A 21,509-nucleotide genomic window follows, 5' to 3' on the forward strand; every position below is an offset into this window, starting at 1 on the left:
AATTCTATCATCTAAAGGCGACCAGATTCTGTATCCCTTAACTCCATTCCCATAACCAACAAATATACCCTTCTTAGCTCTCGGTTCTAGTTTACCCTTACTGACATGATAATAAACAGTACAACCAAAAACTCTAAGCGAAGAATATTCTGCAGGCATATCATTAGACCATACCTCGTAAGGTATCTTACGGTCAATGCCAGTATGAGGACCACGATTGATCAGATAACACGCCGTGTTTACTGCCTCTGCCCAAAACTTCCTAGTCAAACCAGCATGAAAGAGCATGCATCTTGCTCTCTCCAACAATGTCTGATTCATGCGTTCTGCCACACCATTCTGCTGTGGTGTATGTCTAACGATGTGATGTCGAACGATCCCTTCACTCCTGCAGAACTCATTGAACTCAGACGAACAAAATTCCAGACCGTTATCTGTTCTCAATCGCTTGATCTTCTTCCCTGTCTGGTTTTCAATCAGAGTCTTCCACTCTTTGAACTTATTGAATGCTTCACCTTTACGTTTCATCATAATCACCCAAGTCATCCTCGAGTAGTCATCAATCATCGACACAAAATACTTGTGTCCTCCAATAGATTCAACACGTGAGGGACCCCAACAATCCATATGAATGTAGTCAAGTGTCCCTTTCGTTCGATGAACACCCTTCTTTGGAAACTTGTTGCGATGAAGCTTCTCAAATACACAATGTTCGCAGAAATCAAGTTTCTGTACTTTATTCCCAGAAAGAAAATCACGATTTGACATGATTCTCATGCCACGTTCTCCCATATGACCGAGCCTCATATGCCACAGCTTGGTCATATCCTTGGTTGCAACCTCGGATGATACCATATTAGCAGAATTTTCCACGATGGAACCTCTCAGAACATACAAGGTACCTTGTTTCAGAGCTGTCAGAACCACCTTCGAACCTTTCAGAATACGCATTACTTCACCTTCACCTTTGAAACTGAGACCCTTACTGTCAAAAGTACTCAGCGATATCAGATTCTTCGTCATTTGTGGAACATGCCTAACACCGTTCAAGGTGCAGAAGACCCCATCATGCGTCCTAATCTTGATTGAGCCGATGCCAACCACCTTGCAGACAGCATTGTTGGCCATGGTAACATTGTCTCCATCTATCTGCTCATAAGTGGTGAAATACTTCCTGTGAGGACAGAGATGATACGATGCTCCAGAATCTAAAATCTACACATCATTACAGTATGACTGTTCATCCGCAACCAAGGCCAGTTCTTCTTCCGAGTTTGCATCATCAGCTTCTGCCAAAGTCGCAGAACCGTTAGCATCCTCTTTCTTGCCCAATTTCTTCTTTATCTTTGGACAGTTAACCTTCCAATGCCCTGGTTCTTTACAATATCTGCAAATGTCATCAGACTTAGGGGCTTTAGGACCTTTTGAACTTTTGGAGTTCTGCTTCTTCTGTCCGAATTTTTTCTGTCCCTTACCTGTAACAGATAGTCCCGATGCCATATTTTCTGTGGCTGAACTCGTTGCCTGTTGACGATCCTCTCTAATGTGAAGAGCAGATCGAACATCCTCCAAATACAGAGTTTCTTTCCCAGTCATAAAAGACTCAACGAAATTCTCGTACGACACAGGCAAAGAATTTAGCAGAATTAAAGCAGCATCCTCATCTTCTACTTTAACATCAATATTACGCAAATCCAGCAAAATTTTGTTCAAATTTTCCAGATGATCCCGAAGGGGCATACCTTCATGCATGCGTAATCGAAACAAACGTTGCTTCAGGAGCAACTTGTTGGTTAGAGACTTCGTCATATATAGACTCTCCAACTTAGTACAAAGAGCAACCGCAGTCTCCTGATCAGCAACTTCGATGATAACATCTTCAGACAGGCACAACATGATGGTCGAGTGGGCCTTTTCGTCTAAGGTTGTTCACTCCTCATCATCCTCCATTGTCTTCTTTGTTTTGAGCGGCGCCCACAAACCCTGCTGCTTTAGCAGAGATCGCATCTTGATCTTCTATAAGCCAAAACTATTTCTCCCGGTGAATTTGTCGACCTTCAAGTTCAGAGCAGACATCTTGATCGATTAACACAGAAACCCTAACAGATGCGGAATTCAAAACCCTAGTCCGAAAACCAGGCTGACACCAGTTTGTTATGACATGATAGAGTAATTGTGTAATCGACAAATGAAATAACGTAATAGCATTAGCAGTGGGGCGCCATAAGGGAAGCCCTAAAGCCCGCCCTATGCACCGCCACGTCAGCAATTTATCCTCCTACCCTTGCACCTGCAGTGGGGCGCTCTATAAGCCGCCTTAAAGGCCGCCCTATAGGTTTCACTATTGTTTTGTTAATTAATTTAAATGTTTTCAAATATGTCAATGCAAAATAATTAAAAAATACCACGATTAATTAAAAACGACAAATCCTACATTGATTAAAAAAAAGTTTTACACGAGTTAGAAATGAAAAAAAGTTGACTACTCTACCAAAGTCCCAACTTGCGGCGCAGCTCATCGATCATCCCCTGGAGGTATTCGGCTTTGGTCGGGTCCTGACATTGCATGAGGGCGTTGTGCGTGTCCAACAACGTCTTCCGGTTTGCGGCTGCTGCCAACTCCGCGTAGGCAAGTGCCGCCGGGTCGGGATCGGGATCGGCGATGGGGGGCGGCCGCGGCTTGCGAGGAGGATGTCGCCTTCGCATTCCCCTTGTTCTTGGCAGCCTTGACGCCAATGGGACGTCGGGAAGACACCGGTGTGCCAGAACTCTTCTCCTCCTAGTACATCGTCCGGTTGAGGTCCACCGGATATGTGCCGCTTTCGCTGCTTGTGTAAGCACCGGTTTCGGTGGTCCTCGTCCTCTTTGGCGCAGCCGATGACAGAATCCCGCTCTGGAACTTCTGCTTGTCCTTCAAGAGCGCCCAGATGTTGAAATGCTTGAAGTCGCCGTACATTGACTGGTACGACAACAGCGCTCTATCGCGCACATCGCTCAAGCTCTCGCCGCTTCCCTGCTCCCTCGAGCACTTCTCGTACTCCGCCGAGAACAGGTTGACTTGCTTCTTCACCTGATCCCAGTGCTTGCGGAGCTGCTCCCTATGGCGCTTGTACGCGCTCGGCGGCTTTGCCTCATTGTAGCTCTCGGCGATGCGCTCCCAGTACGCAACCTGTTTTTGGTTGTTCGCGAATACCGGGTCCTCCGAAATATCCACCTAACACCTCGCCAAGACGAGGGTTTCATCCGGTTGGTAGTTCGTCCTCCCGGGGGCGTACTCTTCATTCGTTTCCGGAGGTGGCACCTTGTACACCCGGTGCTGGTTTCGCTTCTTTCTGGCGGCGGCGGAGGGCGCGGCGCGGCGAGGTGAGTTGGAGACGGCTCCATGTCAGACAGACCGTACGAATCCGTACTGAATTCGGGATCGTACTGCGTGTTGGAGTCGAACGACCGATATTCGTCAGGGTCTGTACCCGGCCAACATGCACCACCCCAAACATCGGACTATTCGGACTTGGGTATTCATCGGAATCTATTTTATAGTGTAATTTGAGTGTGGAAAAGTGAATGGAAAGGTTACAAATGAAGGTAGGGTAGGGGGTATTTATATAAATAATTTTATTGGAATAAAAAAACAAAAATGGGTTGCATCGTCCGCGTCGCCCACACTGGGCGGACGATGGCACGGACGATGCCCTATCCTCCGCATATCGTCCTCAGACGATCTATAGGGCGCGGACGATGGCGCGCCCGAGGCATCGGGCGGCCTATCGTCCGCCCATTGTGGATGCTCTAAGGAGACACAGAATTTACGTGGTTCGCCAATTGGCTACATCCACGGATAAGAACGGATAGCAAATTGTATTATGACTGCAGTTACAGATTTCAGATCTAAGAACTCATAATTATGTGCTCTACTCACATATAAATAGGCACACATGAGATCCTATTCTAATTAGAAAACATAATCTTATCCCAATTAGGAAACATATTTCTATCCCAATTAGGAAACAAATTCAAGGCATATTAACATGAAGTTTTAGGGGGCATGATTTAAAGAGTATTGTTATATTGTGGATATTTGTTATAAAAAAATGGTACTCCGTATTTGACAATTTGGTATTTGTATTGAACACTTTTAATGCAATTTGATATTTGGTGGTATTAGATTTTCAGATTTTAATATTAGATTTTAATTTTTTTATATTTTTAATATAATTTCAGATTGGATGTCGTAATTCAGATTTTTCGTTTTCGATAATAAGGTATTTGAATTTAATTTTCATCGAATGTCATATTTTCGGACTGATTCAGATTAGGCAAAAATCCAATCCAAAATATAATCTAAGTCAAATCAATACTTATTATCACAACAATTACAGTCAATTGAAAAAATAAAAGCCTTAAATTATTTCCAATAAAAGAATGTATTTCTATTTTTAGAGATAATAAGACAATTTGATAGTACTAGCACAACCCATATTTTTGTCTAGCATAAAGAGATTTTTAGTACACCCAACGTAAAATTAATTATTCCATTTTGTTCTTTTACTTTGATTTAGTAACCAAAATATTATCGTATTTTTCATATCCTTGAGATCGGCGCAGAAGCCGTGGCTGAAGCCGGAATCGGACAAATATAAAAAGAAAACAGAAAAGAAAATGCTGGAGCGCGTTCATTTTACAACAACCCTTTTATTTAATTAAAAAATTCAATCAGATGATGCTCATAGTCATTGAATTTAATTTTATTTGCCGATTTGAACCTCTACAGATTGTAGTATTAAATAGTAAAACATAAAATTAATGAACTAAAACAACGCATCTCCAACATTAAAAAGGATACCAGAACGTGCTTCCTTCTTCAATGAAACAATAGAGAATCATTTCTACAACACAACTCTCTCTCTCTCTTTCTCTACTTCGTCTCTCCCAGCGCAGAGTGAGGCGAGAGATTATTGCTCTGCTTCACGTTTACCGAGGAAGTTGTCAGTGAAAAGCAGCGGCACGATCTATTTTCCGGCGACCAACTACCGCCGGCAATGTGGAAGCTCTGCCCCTTGTGTTTTCTCCTGCTTTGCGCATTGGTTTCTGCTCAGGGATCTGGAAACCGCTCCGCTCTGTGGCAGACGCTTAGCGGTAACTAAGATCTCCTTTTTCTTTGCTTAGCTTTACCTTTGCTCCTTTCTTCTCAATTGCTCTTTTTTCGTATGGAAATGTGAAAATCTTGGTTAACTGTTAATTGGATTATGCATGTTTGTATTTGTAGCTGATTATATATGTGCATTTCAGTCCGTGTTTTAGAACTGCTAATTGCTCTTGATTTTTGCTTTAATTTGTTGATTGATTCATTCAATAGGAATGAGAATGGTTTAATTAAGAAATAAGATGTTTTATGCCTTCCGAACTGCAGCTACAGAAAAGATCTCGTATTTCTATAGTAGAGAGAGTTATGATCCTTGTGGTGTTGAGTGGATGTCTGTCTTGTATAGTTTTTAGTAAATCATAAAGACATGCTTATGTTTTCTCTCTTGGTATTACAAAAAATGCTCAGTATGGTCAAGGACTTACTTTCTGTTATCTGATTTGCAGGAAACCAGCCTTTGGTGATAGCAAGGGGTGGATTTTCAGGGATATTTCCTGACTCGAGTTTGAACGCCTATAGTTTTGCAGTGCAGACTGGCTTGCCAGATACGCTCGTGTGGTGTGATCTTCAGCTTACTAAGGATGGGGCAGGAATTTGCTTTCCAGATATCAAGCTAGATAATGCTTCCGACATTGATGTAGTGTATCCAAAGGGGCGCAAGACCTATCTTGTCAACGGTGTCTCGACTCAAGGATGGTTTTCTGTGGATTTCACCCTTAAGGATCTAGAACCCGTGAATAGTAAGTTGGATCATCCCAAAAACGGTTCTGCTTTATCCTTGACTTATAAAGATTTTGGTTCTCATCACATATAGTATTTTGGTTCTCATCACATATAGTAGTACTTTCTATGCATCACTTACAAATGATCTCTCAATGTTATTGAGCTATCATTCCATATTTTAGTTATGCCTCCATAGTTCTTGTTCTGGAAGTTAGAATCAGTAGTTGCTGCAACTTCACTGACAGTCTTTTGTTCTTGTAACAGTTAAACAGAGGATATATTCTCGGTCTCCCAATTATGATAGTTCTCAGAATATAATTCTTACTGTAGATGATGTGGTCACAAACATAAAACCACCTGGATTGTGGTTAAGCGTACCGGTACGAACAAACTCCTGTTGATCATGTTGAATCTCTGTAAGCTATTACTTGATTTTCCCTGACCAGTCTTTTTTTTTTCTCCATATGCAGCATGATGCATTCTTCACCCAACATAACCAGAGTATGCGGAACTTCGTTGTTTCTGCATCCAGACGCTTTGCTATTAGTTATATTTCATCACCAGAGGTTGGCTTCTTGAGGAATATTGCATCAAGGTTTAGAACAACTAAGCTTGTCTTCCAATTTCTGGAGCCTGATCTAGTGGAGCCCACAACAAACCAAACTTATGGTTCACTTCTGACGAATCTTACATTAGTTAAAACATTTGCTGCTGGGATTCTTGTTCCCAAAACCTACATAATACCTGTGGACAGCAGCTTATATTTACAGCAAGCCAAATCACTTGTTAATGATGCTCATGCAGCAGGTCTAGAAGTTTTTGGATATAATTTTGTAAATGATGCTACATTACCATATAATTACAGCTATGATCCTGTGGCTGAGTATCTGTCCTTCATTGACAATGGAAAATTTTCTGTCGATGGTGTAATCTCTGACTTCCCAGTGACTGCATCAGCAACTATCGGTGAGTAAGATCTTTAGTACCTATATTTTCTATGAAAATGGGCATTGGAATAGCCTGTTAAAGATCCTGCTACAAACTTGCACTTTTCGGTTCACCTTTTTACTTTTGCAATAGAGCATTGACACTTTCAGATAGATGCTTACATGATGATGATTAATCTGTTAATCTACTGCAGATTGCTATGCCCACATGAGCAAAAACGATTCTGTCAAAGGTAAGAAGAATTCTTATCATGAATTTTCTTTGTAGTTTCACTTGCAATACATACACCTCTTTGGAGTATGATGTTGCCAAGTTTGAGAGGTTAGATGCTGACGTGTCCCTATTTCTCCCATGAATGCAGCCAATGTTTTGGTTATCTCAAACGAGGGAGCGAGTGGAGACTATCCTGGTTGTACTGATAAGGCATATGAAAAGGCTGTATCAGATGGTGCAGATATACTTGATTGTCCTGTTCAAATAACCAATGACGGAATACCTTTTTGCTTGGGATCCATCAACCTCAGGGATAGAACAACTGTTTCTCAATCCGACTTCATCAACAGGGCAACAGACAATCCAGAACTTGGCATAGAAAAAGGAATTTTCGCCTATAATCTCACATGGAGCGAAATTAAGACCATACAACGTAAGTGTTATATACTCCACACCTAATAATATAGCCAAGACTATGAAAAAGGACACGAAAATTCATCATCCCCTTTTCAAAATCAATACCCATCATTTTTGTGAAACCAAAGTTTTTTTCCTAATGAGTGAAGATATCAGCTTTGAGAACTTGATTATATTCACGAGTCCTAGACAGGTGGAGCTCAAAGTTAACAGATACAGTCTTCATTTAGCATCCATAAGGTTCTTGCATATTTGATTATTTGACTGCTGAAGACTAGGTATTTTCTGTATTTACTAATAACATGTTATTTTTGTTTGAATGCAGCTGCTATTTACAACCCATATACGAAATATCAGTTGTTCCGGAATCCAAAATTCAAAAATGCTGGGAACTTCATGCAGTTATCTGACTTTTTGACGGTTGCAAATACATCTGCAGTCAGTGGTGTCATAATCAGCATTGAGGTGAGTTAAAATTATATTCTTCATTTCTCACTATTCCAAATATATTTACATTCATACATGTGTATATGCTTAAATTTACATACATACATACATACATACATACATACATACATACATACACCCCCATTCATGCAGCATGCTTCTGATTTGATTGGAAATTATCATTCCACATATTTGTTTAGTATTAGACTATAGTGACTAGCAACTAGCAAAGACTTCATAAACTACTCTATTAAAGGTGAATGATGAACATGGTTCTATCGTATTTGTCCATGCAGAACGCTGCGTATCTGGCTGCAAACCAAGGTTTAGGTGTGACCGACGTGGTTTTGGATACGCTAAGCAAAGCCGGGATCAATAAGAAGGTTATGATAAGATCCAGTGACAGTGCCGTACTGTCAAAGTTTAAGAGCAGCAGTAACTATGAGCTTGTTTACCTGGTTGACGAGGATGTCGGTGATATCTTGAACTCGACCATTTCAGAGATAAAGAAATTCGCTAGCTCTGTGGTCCTCTCCAAAGAATCTGTCTATCCCACCGACAAGCTCTTCACCACCCACGTCACAACCGTAGTTCAAAAACTTCAAGCCTTCAATCTTTCAGTTTATGTGCATCTTTTCCAAAACGAGTACGTGTCTCAGCCATGGGACTTCTTCTCTGATCCATATATGGAGATTAACTCTCACGTCAGTAGCTATTTAATCAGCGGTGTCATAACCGACTTCCCTGCAACTGCTGCAAAATACAAAAGTGAGTCTGTTTCGAAACGTATAGGTTTCCGTTGTGCTTGCTTACACATCTAACTATCCCCCTCTTTTCTTATCGGCATACAGGAAACCGGTGTTTAGGGTATGAAGATGTCCCACCATACATGTTACCAGCCCCGGCTGGCGGCCTTCTTACAATTATGGACAAGCGAAGTCAGCCTCCGGCAGAGGCTCCGAATCCCACTCTTACGGATGAGAGTGTGATCGAGCCTCCTCTGCCCCCAGTCAGGGCACCGACTAACAACACTGGTACGACAGCACCCGGCCCTGTTGCAGCAAACGGGCAGCCTACGTTGGTGGGAAGCGCCATCCTCAGTGGCATTTCTGTTTTTTATGCAGCTCTTGTGTTATGCTGATGTTGATAGTTAAATATGTTGGCCACCATTTTGTGATGTTTATATATTCTTGGTTGTTTTTATGACTTACATACATTTTGAGCTTGAGGAATTGCCTTCTTGTAGGTATTTTCATTTTTGTTTCCGAGATGCTATTTTTTCACAATAAATATTTTATCTGGATCGCTGTTCTTTGCAAATCACGACATGAACAAATAGTATAATTTGCTACTAACTAGTGTTCCTTTCTGCGTTAAATACCTGTATAACGAATAATGATAAAAGAAAATTTAGTTTGAAAATTTTACTAAAACAATACATTGAAATGTATTACTCCCTCCGTCTCATTCAAGATGACCACATTTCCTTTTTTGTTTGTCCCAATAAAGATGACCACTTTCTAATTTTGGAAATAACCTACTCTCTCATCTCTCCTCATTAAAATATTCAACTACATTTCTCTTCTCTGCTTTATTCCACCCAACAACACTTCCTAAAATCCCGTGCCACTCAAGAATGTGGTCATCTTGAGTGGGACGGAGGGAGTAGTATCTTATAAATAGACTAATAAATGATGACTTGATGAAACACATGGTATAATATCTAGTAAGTTAGGGATCTTTGACTAATAACTTATTGCGCGCACACAAAAAGATCTGTATAATTAAACACTTCACTACATTTCATTCTGATTTTATAGTGTTGAGTACCTAAATAGAGATTTTAGGCTTTATAGTATTTTGTGAGTTTTTTACTGAAAAATTCCTCTATATTCATGGTAGTGTATCCGACGTGTCAACATATGATTTGCTTGAATGAGGAACCCACCCATCCCTCGAGAAAAATGTACCACTTTATTATTCCTGTTTTATTAAGTAAATACGCCAACCAAGAAGGCGTTTTACTATTAATTTTTTAATACAATATTTATTGAAAACGGCACTCCTATTGGCGTTTTTCAGAAAGGTGAAATTCTCAGACATACTATGCGCGACTTGATCCGTTCCACTCGGTTAGTTGATCCCCATGAATTTGTTTGCTCTAAGGTTGGTGTTGGAATTGTAGATACTTTTCATTTTTTAGTTTTGAATCTATTTATTTAGATGTGATTTCGGTGAGATTTTGGATTGAGTTGTTTAATTATGATTGATTGGCAATAATTTGATTGGATTAAATGAATCTTTGAAATGTATTGTGTGTGAGGTTTTCAGTGTACAGTAAGCTTTAAATCTGTATGAGATTTATAAGTTCTGAATTTTAAAGCTAATCTATGTTTTGGTGATCGAGTTTGTATTAAAGCATTAAAGAGACATGTATTTGAGAATAATTTGATTAGAAGATTCTCTTATAGTAATATGTTTAGCTAAAAATTGAAGTTGCTGGTTCTACTGCTTCCAGTTGTAACTGAATGATGTGGTTTCTATATATTTTCTTTTTGTCTGAAGTGTATTCATGGAAATTTAAACATTTGTATGATGTTTTCTTCTTATTGTTGCAGTAGATTGAAGATCCAGCAATTTTAGTTACTCGATTTGAATATGCAAACTTGTTTCACACAGTTACTGAGTGGTACAGTGCTTATGTGGCCTCCAGGGTCACTGGCTTGCCTAATCGACCTCATTTGGTGTTTGTAGATGGTCACTGTGAGGTATGCTGCCTTGACTTGATTTAGCTTTTTACCCACTTGTAGAACATTAGCAAACGGCTGCACTCTGAGTCATAACCAGGTTGATTTCTCTGTAATTTGTATGTTGGAAATTTACATTGTGTGTCTTAAAATCTAGTTAATCTAGCATATCACTTATGATACTTGATCTTATTAATGTAAGGAAAAACACTCCTGTCTACCGTTATACAAAAGACATGCTAAAGAACTAGTGAAAACCAGTCTTGTGAAGTATGAGCTGTAGTAGTCCAAAGATAATTAAGGTCAGGTGATCACCTATGCCTCTTGAATGGATGGTGTTTTGATCATGGAAGTTGGGTCGAATGTTGTGTAGAATGATTTGATCATTTCACTTGTTGAACTTGCTAATGAAGTAAAAATGACAAGAAAAATCACAGAGGATCAGTAGCACAGGGAAGCATTTCCATGGTGTCATTGTGGTTAAAAGTAGGTCATGTATATTATGTTTCTTCTCTATGTCTAAAAACCGCAATGAAGTTCTTTGTTCAATGAGCTAAGACAAAGTTGATGTGTTACATGAAAGTAAAAGAAAAAATGACATATCATGAGGAACAGTTGTTCATGGATTTTGTAACCATAAATGCCAACTTTTATGGCTAGCCTGCAGGCTCACTATCTACAGCATCGACATTGGCCTGTTGAATGGGGATGGTGCCGCGACCTTCAATCTTTTATCTTCGTCTTTGAAAGGCACAACAGGTGACACTTGTGCAATTATTATTATTATCAAAAGCTCGGTAGTCTCATGTGCTTATATATTCTAAAGAATGATTCACAAAATTAATGACACTGAAACTAAAAACTACATTTCAAAAAAGAATAAACAGAAAACATAGGTGAAAAACCTACAAATATTTGTACAAAATTGAAGACAATTAGCCCGGTAAAGAATGAGGCAGGTGGACGGTGAGCAGATATCAGACAGCTAGTAAGATAGTTGGAAAAATCCCCCTTTTAAATGGATGTAAAATGGTGCAAATATTTTTCAATAATTTTTCATCCAACACACAAATTTATACAACAATTTATAGCTGATTCAAGTATATGAAGAAATCAGATATAAGAATGCAGAATTCATAAATACACCTTATGCTAGGAATTTAACAATAACGGGAAATATATGCATTTGTTCACCAATTGAGGATTCAGACCTATGATAACATATTATACCTTTGATCATCGGAACCTACAAGAAATGTGAAGCTTCCGGTCGCGGACTGTGCAATGATAACATATTATAAACTGCAGAAAGGTTGCGGGCCAATTGAAATGCCTGTTCCTTTTTAACTAGACTAGCAATCAATCTTTTCTGGTCTCAGAGTACCCTTCACGTCAATCTATATATACAGAGAAGTAATCAATCCATTGTTTGTCAGAATTCAGAGTTATGAAGTAATACTATTGCCTGTTCGTTTTACTGCACCTTTTCTAGTCTTGCCCAATAGTCTGTAACTCAAGGTAACAGACAAGTATTTTACGGGAAATAAGAAAGGAAATAATGGTGCTTGTTCTTGAACAAAGACGGTTTCTTTCTTCATGTTTGAAATCGACTACTCAACAAAAATTACAACAGAAAATAATGGTTTCTATCTTCATACTTATATAGTTATACTACAATTCAAGTAGTGAATCTGGAATGGATTTCCACCTGTGACTGTGATCATGAATTTAAAATTTTGAACATGAATTCAACTATCAAATTGCCATATTATAAGGTTGGTATACATAATTACACATTCAATCAGCTTGAAAGCAAAACAGAAAGAATGCATACTATTTGGTTCCCTATATTCAAATATTTCAGCAGAAACTAAATTGCTGGTAAATGGTCTATCTGAACTAGATGTTTTATTGCCTTAACAAAATTGTAATCAAATTGAGGACATTACTAAAACACTTACAACAGTGTAGAGAGCTTTCCCAAACTTCGAAGTACCATGTGCAGTTTTGGATCAGCATCATTTCTTGCAACAAACTCATGAACTGCATCTTTAACCTGAATCCAACTTCTACCTGGAACCGTTCCTTTCATTTTCTCTCTCATTTTGTTCCTTACGTTAACCACTCTATCCCATTCGGTAATTGATGATACTCTATAAATTTAGTGACTTTCGTGTTGAAAGATTTCTCATGATTGCCTTCACCTCCGTTCCTTCAACTAATCAATGATTTAGAGTTAATTCAGTAAACAATAGAGCTCTAATTGCAATAACACAAAACAGAATACAAAATAACCCAAGCCCTAATTTGAAGTGAAGAACAACAAACTAACTTGAATAGAGAAGGGAGCCTGATGGAGGTGGTGGCTGGCAGGCCACACGCGTCGGAGGTCGAGCAATCTATACGTAACAGCACTTCAAGTGCAACATAGTCATCCTCATCGCCTTCAAATGCTTCTTCCTCTTCTTCTTGCTCTAATTCTTCTTCATGTATACTTTCTTGATGTGCTGCGGTCTTTGTGTCTTTCTTAGAACCTCGAACAAAACTAGATGATGTGAAAAACTCTTTTTTTTACCTAGCATATGTTGTACACTCTCCAATTCCCGAAGCCTCATAAGCAGATTCCCGGTCTAGTGTACTGCCATCAAAAACCAAAATATTGTCGTGTTTACAACTTTAACATCGTCTAATTCTCCAACCAACTATTCGTTACACTCATCAATGTCGTTGAGTGAAATGAGATTGATTTTTTCTTTAATATCCCATTGTCTAATGGGATTGATTTTTTCTTTAATTCTCCAACAAAATGCAATCTTTCACACAATCTTTCACAAGGTAGAAGTTGGAGAATTAGACGATGTTGAAGTTGTAAACACGACAATATTTTGGTTTTTGACGGCGATACACTAGACCGGGAATCTGCTTATGAGGCTTCGGGAATTGGAGAGTCTACAGCATATGCTAGGTCAAAAAAAAAGAATTTTTCAAATGTTTTGTTCGAGGTTCTAAGAAAGACACAAGGACCGCAGCACATCAAGAAAGGATACATGAAGAAGAATTAGAGCAAGAAGAAGAGGAAGAAGCATTTGAAGGCGATGACGATGACTATGTTGGACTTGAAGAATTAGACCTCCGATGCGTGTGGCCTGCCAGCCACCACCTCCATCAGTCTCCCTTCTCTATTAAGTTAGTTTGTTGTTATTCACCTCAAATTTAGGGCTTGGATTATTTTGTATTCTGTTATGTGTTATTGCAATTAGAGCTCTATTGTTTACTGAATTAACTCTAAATCATTGATTAGTTGAAGGAACGGAGGTGAAGGCAATCAGGGAAAATCTTTCAACACGAAAGTCACTAAATTTATATAGCATCATCAATTACCGACTTTGGAATGCCATTCAAAAATCTTTTCACAAATAATCAATTTGTTATTCTTAAGCAACTACCAGAATCATCCCTACCGCTGCTAAGTCTTCAGAGAAGATTCAGTTGTTCGTCGCAACCTGATTCTTCCAACTGGGTTCAAAGCAACCAATTGTTTCAAAGACACCCCAGGTTGCAACTTTTCGAGAAAGGATGGATGAAAACACTTCATCATCTCAAGCAATTTGTTGCTGAAGTATTTGTAACGGGTCTTCACCGCAACCCCTTCATCATGAGTCGCATACTCTATTTGAGCTTGGTCGAGAGTCGGAAGAATGTAACCGTATCGAAAATTCTGAGTTTGGAATTCAGATCTTCAGGAGGATCGAAAGACCCAATATTTTTTTCCTGGAATACCCTGATTAGATTCTTCTCCGGGTTAGATCACATGATTGCTCTGCATTTTTACACGAAAATGGTTAGAGAAAGAATATTCCCCGACACATATACATTCACATTCTTGCTCCAGGCTGGTGGGCCTAGTTTGGATCTGTTTTTTGTGAAACAAGTTCATTGTCATGCTCTGAAATTCGGTTTCAATCACAATTTGTTTGTTCAGAATTCCGTACTCAGTGCCTATGCAATTCGGGACTCGGCAATGGATGCACGGAATGTGTTCGATGAAATGTTGGACAAAGATGTCGTTACATGGACGAGCATGATATCCGGGCTCGTCGCACATTCCAATTACATGGAAGCACTTAGAGTTTTAAAAGATTTGATGGCCGATGACCGCCAACCACATCCAAATGTTGTCACCATCATCTCTGCAATGTCAGCTTGTGGTGGTCTAGGATATGCAAATCTTACTAAATGCTTCCATGCTTTATTAGAAAAGGCTGGATGGATCGAAACTGACGTTTCTAATTCTATTTCCCTGATTGACGCCTATGCAAAATGTGGAGATTTAAGCAACGCAAATAGAGTTTTCGATGAAATTCAGAATGTGAAGAAGGATTTGTATTCTTGGACGGCCGTTATCACAGCATACGGTATGCATGGTCGAGGACTAGATGCACTGTGTGTGTTCTCTCAAATGGATCCACTCCACGGACTTGCCCCCTATGCAATGACCCTTGTCGCGATTCTTTCATCATGTGCACACTCTGGCCTGCTCGACCAAGGTTTGTGCATTTTTGACTTGATGTGGAGAAGGTACAAAATTAAGCCTGACCTTCGTCACTATGGATGCATTGTTGATCTCTTGGGAAGAGCTGGGATGATTAAAAGAGCTTATAGTGTTGTTGAGAGCATACCGATGGAGCCTAATCTGGTTGTTTTGGGATCTTTACTGAGTAGTTGTAGGCTTCACAATGAGTTGGAGTTTGGTGAAGCAGTTTTAAGAAAGATTGAGCTTTTGAAAGAGAGAGGAGGAGCCTCGGTGCTCATATCTAATATGTATGCTAGTAAGAACGAATGGGATAGAGTGGTTAACGTAAGGAACAAAATGAGAGAGAATGAAAGGAAAGGTTCAAGGTAGAAGTTGGATTCAGGTTAAAGATGCAGTTCATGAGTTTGTTGCAAGAAATGATGTTGATCCAAAACTGCACATGGTACTTCAAAGTTTGGAAAAGCTCTCTACACTGTTGTAAGTGTTTTAGTAATGTCCTCAATTGGATTATAATTTTGTTAAGGCAATAAAACATCTAGTTCAGACCGGCCATTTACCAGCAATTTAGTTTCTGCTGAAATATTTGAGTATAGTGAACCAAATAGTATGCATTCTTTCTGTTTTGCTTTTTAAGCTGATTGAATGTGTAATTATGTATACCAACTTAATGAAATGGCAATTTGATAATTGAATTCATGTTCAAAATTTTAAATTCATGATCACAGTCACAGGTGGAAATCCATTCCAAATTCACTACTTGAATTGTAGTATAAGTATGAAGATAGAAACCATTATTTTCTGTTGTAATTTTTGTTGAGTAGTCGATTTCAAACATGAAGAAAGAAACCGTCTTTGTTCAAGACCAAGCACCTTTATTTCCTTTCTTATTTCCCGTAAAATACTTGTCTGTTACCTTGAGTTACAGACTATTAGGCAAGACTAGAAAAGGTGCAGTAAAATGAACAGGCAATAGCATTACTTCATAACTCTGAATTCTGACAAAACAATGGATTGATGACTTCTCTGTATATATAGATTGACGTGAAGGGTACTCTGAGACCAGAAAAGATTGATTGCTAGTCTAGTAAAAAAGGAACAGGCATTTCAATTGGCCCGCAACCTTTCTGCAGTTTATAATATGTTATCATTGCATAGTCCGCGACCGGAAGCTTCACATTTCTTGTAGGTTCCGATGATCAAAGGTATAATATGTTATCATAGCTATGAATCTTCAATTGGTGAACAAATGCATATATTTCCCGTAATTGTTAAATTCCTTGCATAAGGTGTATTTATGAATTCTGCATTCTTATATCTGATTTCTTCATATACTTGAATCAGCTATAAATTGTTGTATAAATTTGTGTGCTGGATGAAAAATTATTGAAAAATATTTGCACCATTTTACATCCATTTAAAAGGGGGATTTGTCCAACTATCTTACTAGATGTGTGATATCTGCTCGCCGTCCACCTGCCTCATTCTTTATCGGGCTAATTGTCTTCAATTTTGTAAAAATATTTGTAAGTTTTTCACCTCTGTTTTCTGTTTATTCTTTTTTGAAATGTAGTTTTTAGTTTCAGTGTCATTAATTTTGTGAATCATTCTTTAGAATATATAAGCACATGAGACTACCGAGCTTTTGATAATAATAATAATAATAATAATAATAATAATAATAATAATAATAATAATAATAATAATAATAATTGCACAAGTGACACCTGTTGTGCCTTTCAAAGACAAAGATAAAAGATTGAAGGTCGCGGCACCATCCCCATTCAACAGGCCAATGTCGATGCTGTAGATAGTGAGCCTGCAAGACAATGAGTCAATCAAGTAATCACCAGAATCAAAAGAAAAATGATGTGCTCTCATGGTCTTGTATTAATGGTCAGCACAAGCCAAATTAAAGTGCAAGAAATACCTGCTCCACAAGTGAGAACAAACATTCCAAACAGTAACTGACCCTCTCACCCTTCGAGCAGTGCACTGGACCATACTTCAATAAAGATTCCCGCTGGGAGAAAAGCTGTCCATTGATAAACTGATCAGATCTTCATTTAAAATACCACAAAATGCAATCTGATTGTACTAATTATTAATGGTTAATCTGCATCTTTATCAACTATGCTACTAGATATACATGAACAGATGAACTATGAGCCAGAATCAAAATAGATGACCGCCATAGAAAAGAATGAAGATCTTAGCAGCAATACTAGGAGGCTGGAAGAATACATTCATAATTCAGTATACAGACAAGGATTACAGATTTGGTATAGTCAAATCACATCATTACAGTAAGCCACCAACAGTGATGGACAGGGAGTCGGGGAAATTTATTAATCAGTACTCCACTATTCAGCGCGTCTAGCATATGTTTGATTCAAACAACTAGCCACTAGAGCTAGAAACTATAAAGCATATTTTAATGTGTAATACAAACCACTACCCAAAGTCCAATAGCGACAATTATGAATACATTTATTAAACACCAACCATATACAAGAATTTATAGAGATTATAAGCTTTATGACTTCATGTGACCTATCAAAAAATTAATTTCAGCTCTAAATAAAAAAAACATAAGAATCCATGCTACTAGTGCTAGAAACTATAAATGTTTCATTTGATTCGAACAACTTGCCAGTAGTTATAAAGCATAGATTAATGTCTACGAACCGCTACCCAAATTCCAAAACAGTATGACAATAATGATACATTTATGAATCACCATGGTTTCATGTGGTATAAAAATTGATTTAAGCTCTAAATTAAAAACACACATGCTCTTAATTTACCACTGCACTAACTCAGTGATAAATTTTTAACACTAACTATTGCCAGAATACATGATTTTAATAGAAATAGTAAGCTTTATGACTTCATGTGGCCTATCCTAAAACTGATTTCAGCTCTAAATTAAAAAACATAAGAATTCATGCTCTTAATTTACAACTGCCCTAACTCAGTCATAAAATTTTCACACACTGATAATACAGGAGTTTTGTAGAAATTATAAGTTTTATGACCTCGGGTGGCCTATCATAAAATTGATTTCAGCTCTAAATTAAAATTAGACATAAGAATTCATGGTCTTAACTTACCACTGTCCACTGCACTAACTAGTCAGAAATATTCCATAGACTGGTAGCTGCCCAGAATAATAGAAATTGCAATTCTGCCTATTTTGTAGTACGAAAATGTTGAGCAAGCACGTGAGTCTAGAACTCCATAAGGTATGCCTTTAACCAGCATCAAATGAAACAATCACTCTTCACTTAAGCCCACAATGAAACTGGGAATTTCATAGTTTTTCACAAATGTATTCTAATAAACCTGGAATTAAACTTTCAACAAATGACATCTTCAATTCTCTCCAATCATTAAGTGATGGCAGTAATCTTTTAATTATTCCATTAACCACTTCGACAGGTTCAAGTTTCTTATGTTTTTCAACAAAAAACTATTCCATGACCATTCAGTGTACATCTTCGACTCCCTCCAAACATGCCGTATAAAGCCCCTAGCTCAAGCTCAGCACTTATCATACACAACAACGTTGCCTTCTCTATATCTAAAAACCACAATGAAGTTCTTTGTTCAATGAGCTAAGAAAAAGTTGATGTGTTACATGAAAGTAAAAGAAAAAACGACATATCATGAGGAACAGTTGTTCATGGATTTTATAACCATAAATGCCAACTTTTATGGCTAGCCTGCATAATGTAAATATAACAAATATCAAGAGAAAAAGATCCTTACAAATCAATTGTCCAACCTTTGTAATAACTTCTTCTAGCTCTCCAAAGCTGTCTTGCATGAATGAATCATCCAAAGCATCTTTGCTTTCTGGTTCACCATAAAGCTTAATTTCATCAACTGCAACACCTTTATCTATCAATACCTGTCAGTGATTAAACATATCAGCATGAAACCCAATTTCAGCATGAGAACAAGCAAATAACTGCCTGCACCACCTGCAATAGTCCAGGGGAATCTTCTTCCATAGCAGTTTCAATTGAACCCCTGCAATTAGCACCAGGGAAAGAAAATAAACCAAAGTTATTCTAGGGTACAATTTCTGGATTATATATTCAATCCAAAGCTCTGAAAAACATACATAGCGGTTTTTTTCCTTTTCCTTGGGAGGTTGATTTTCACTGAATGGGTAGGTTTTGATCGATCTAGCCAACAACCTGAAGCAGAATGCGTCATTTTGCTCATAGATATAGGACTTTGGGGTGTGTTCAAACTAGGAGCATTTCTCGATGACAACAGTTTCATTCTCTCTCTTAACAACATATGATCCAAGTCATCTACAAGTGTATCACCACTCACCAGCAGTATGAACTTCAGCTTTCACTGGGACAAAGTTACTAGATGACATTTGACCCACAGTACTTGCAATAGAACTCTTAAAATCATCAGGATTTGGAGATTCAACTTTAACATTTGCTAAGCTAGGTATATCCGGAGTTTGCACAATCCGAATATCACCAGATAGATAGCAAGATGCCTGTATACAGATTATGTTTAGACAAAATCATAAAAATAAAACTCAAACATAGTATTCAACACATTAAAATCTAAATGACTTCCTTGTCAATAATCATAATAAATGAGCATTTGAAATATGGAACAACTCATTATGTCCCATATCTAATTCTCAATAACGAGAAGACCACCTTCAGCATTGGCGAGGACAATCCCAAGCATTCACTGCAGAAGAACAGAAGGAAGACAAAAAAAGAAATCTTCAATAATAATATGCAACTGCAAGATGAAGATGATGTATAAATCTTCTACATACATTGGATACTAGGTTCTAGTAAGGAATAAGCTTCCAAAAGTTACATAGACTTAATCCCTAACACTATAAAGTAGCATAACCACACATGACACATGTTTTCTCCCCTGCAAACTTCCAAATGATAGTCATGATATACTTTTTTCTTTTTCGCCCATTATGTTCTACATACATACAGTAGGAAATCGACCAATCTAGGGCTCAGCTTAAAAGAAAAAAACCGAACCTTGTTAGCAGCCTCCTTAATCGTTCTTTTAGAACCACATGATCCAGCTCATCCAAATGTTCATGCCTCATTTCGGCTTCAGAATTTGATTTGATATCACATTGTTTTCACCATCTTCGATCTTCACTTCGATAGGACTTCCAATTTCAACAACAGAAGCAGCTTTCTCATATACTCCAGCAGTAACATGACTTGATTTCACGCACTTATTTTCCGAGTCGATTTCGTGGTTAAATCTCCCAGAATGGCCTGCAGGTTTTGAATTATTATGATCACAACAGAAATTTAGGAAAATGCAGCGAAGATAAGTAAGTGTGGAGATGATGATTTACGAATTGCAGGGAATGGATTTTGCTGAAGCTGGCGAGATTTCAATTCGGAGTCGATGGAGACGCAATTGGTGGCTAAAAGCAAGTTGAGGCGATGGTTGAGGGGCATGCGGTCGAAGTCATCCGCGCCATTTGGGGAAAGGGTTTCCGATTGAGCCATAATCCTAAAAATCAAGTGAAGGACTCCGCAATTAGAATGCTGCCATGGCAATAGAGTTGTTGTAGGAAAAAAAGAAGAGGGGAAACAACCTAGGGCTTGTAGGTGGAGAGGAAGAGAGAGAAATCAATTGGGGATTGGCGGGCAGGGTCAGATATTCCTCAATTTAATTGCCTCACTTTCACAAGCTTAATTTTTGTTTAAATAAAATCCAATTTTGTCCCTTACATTTATCTTTTAAAAAAATTTGGTCTTGTGATCTTTCCTTAACATATTATTTTAATACTTTTTGATCCCTTAAGTTATTAAATTAGTCAAATATTTTAACTGTTAATTTGAATAGAAAATGGTTATCTTAGACCAAAATAATGAGACCAAAAGTTATCAAAATAATATCTAAGTGGACTTTACTCTTTTAACCAAAATCATATGCGATGCATATATTTAAATGCTATCTAAAATCCAAAATTTTCAGCCCGTTTGGTGGACGCAATTAAAATTTCATGAAATCGAATAGGAAAGAAATGAATTTGAATTTAATTCTAACATACTTATTCGGTAAAATTGAGTTGTTAATATAATATTGAATTTGAAAAAAATTGTGCGCGCACTGTACACTCACTGAATGCATACACGATGCACACACATACACAACACACAATACACCACTGAATCCATACACGATGCACACACATACACAACACACAATACACACTCTCAGTGAATCCATACACTATGCACACACATACACACCACACAATACACACACTCACTGAATCCATGAAGTGCACACTTGATGGCCAAAATTATGT

At 38.1% G+C, this 21,509-nt stretch overlaps 3 protein-coding genes and 1 pseudogene across 9 annotated transcripts; 3 read left to right on the top strand and 1 right to left on the bottom strand.

Moving 5' to 3' along the window:
• Positions 1-4,806: 4,806 nt before the first annotated feature.
• Positions 4,807-9,140, top strand: LOC121802283 (glycerophosphodiester phosphodiesterase GDPDL4-like). The gene is made up of 9 exons (XM_042201916.1): positions 4,807-5,136; positions 5,590-5,883; positions 6,131-6,246; positions 6,337-6,832; positions 7,008-7,046; positions 7,176-7,460; positions 7,770-7,909; positions 8,188-8,659; positions 8,743-9,140. Exons 1-9 carry the CDS (start codon positions 5,040-5,042, stop codon positions 9,030-9,032), a joined length of 2,229 nt encoding a protein of 742 aa, XP_042057850.1. The 5' UTR covers positions 4,807-5,039; the 3' UTR covers positions 9,033-9,140.
• Positions 9,141-9,916: 776 nt separating this feature from the next.
• On the top strand, positions 9,917-20,924 carry LOC121804634 (beta-1,2-xylosyltransferase-like). Of its 5 annotated transcripts, none has more exons than XR_006051184.1 (3): positions 9,917-10,023; positions 10,510-10,659; positions 11,299-13,767. XR_006051184.1 is itself a non-coding variant. In XM_042204256.1 (3 exons), exons 1-3 carry the CDS (start codon positions 9,998-10,000, stop codon positions 20,628-20,630), a joined length of 285 nt encoding a protein of 94 aa, XP_042060190.1. In that variant the 5' UTR covers positions 9,931-9,997; the 3' UTR covers positions 20,631-20,924. The 5 variants fall into 5 exon arrangements, 1 of the variants encoding a protein (XP_042060190.1); XR_006051182.1 differs by having other exon boundaries at positions 9,922-10,057; XR_006051183.1 differs by lacking the exon at positions 11,299-13,767 and adding an exon at positions 16,988-17,116 and having other exon boundaries at positions 9,931-10,057; positions 10,513-10,659.
• LOC121804632 lies at positions 13,870-15,653 on the top strand (annotated as a pseudogene).
• LOC121804633 lies at positions 16,746-20,683 on the bottom strand. 3 transcript variants are annotated; one of them, XM_042204252.1, is made up of 9 exons: positions 20,544-20,683; positions 20,212-20,460; positions 19,864-19,897; positions 19,517-19,694; positions 19,299-19,374; positions 19,156-19,204; positions 18,957-19,082; positions 17,100-17,204; positions 16,746-16,988 (listed from the first exon to the last, which is right to left on the bottom strand). In XM_042204252.1, the coding sequence occupies exons 2-9, from the start codon at positions 20,280-20,282 to the stop codon at positions 16,761-16,763; spliced, it is 867 nt and encodes a 288-aa protein (XP_042060186.1). In that variant the 5' UTR covers positions 20,283-20,460; positions 20,544-20,683; the 3' UTR covers positions 16,746-16,760. The 3 variants fall into 3 exon arrangements, with proteins under 3 accessions (XP_042060186.1, XP_042060188.1, XP_042060187.1); XM_042204254.1 differs by having other exon boundaries at positions 16,821-16,988; positions 18,941-19,082; XM_042204253.1 differs by having other exon boundaries at positions 16,821-17,204.
• Positions 20,925-21,509: the final 585 nt, after the last annotated feature.

The sequence above is a fragment of the Salvia splendens genome, chromosome 5, assembly GCF_004379255.2.
Source record: "Salvia splendens isolate huo1 chromosome 5, SspV2, whole genome shotgun sequence".
Lineage (NCBI taxonomy): Eukaryota > Viridiplantae > Streptophyta > Magnoliopsida > Lamiales > Lamiaceae > Salvia > Salvia splendens.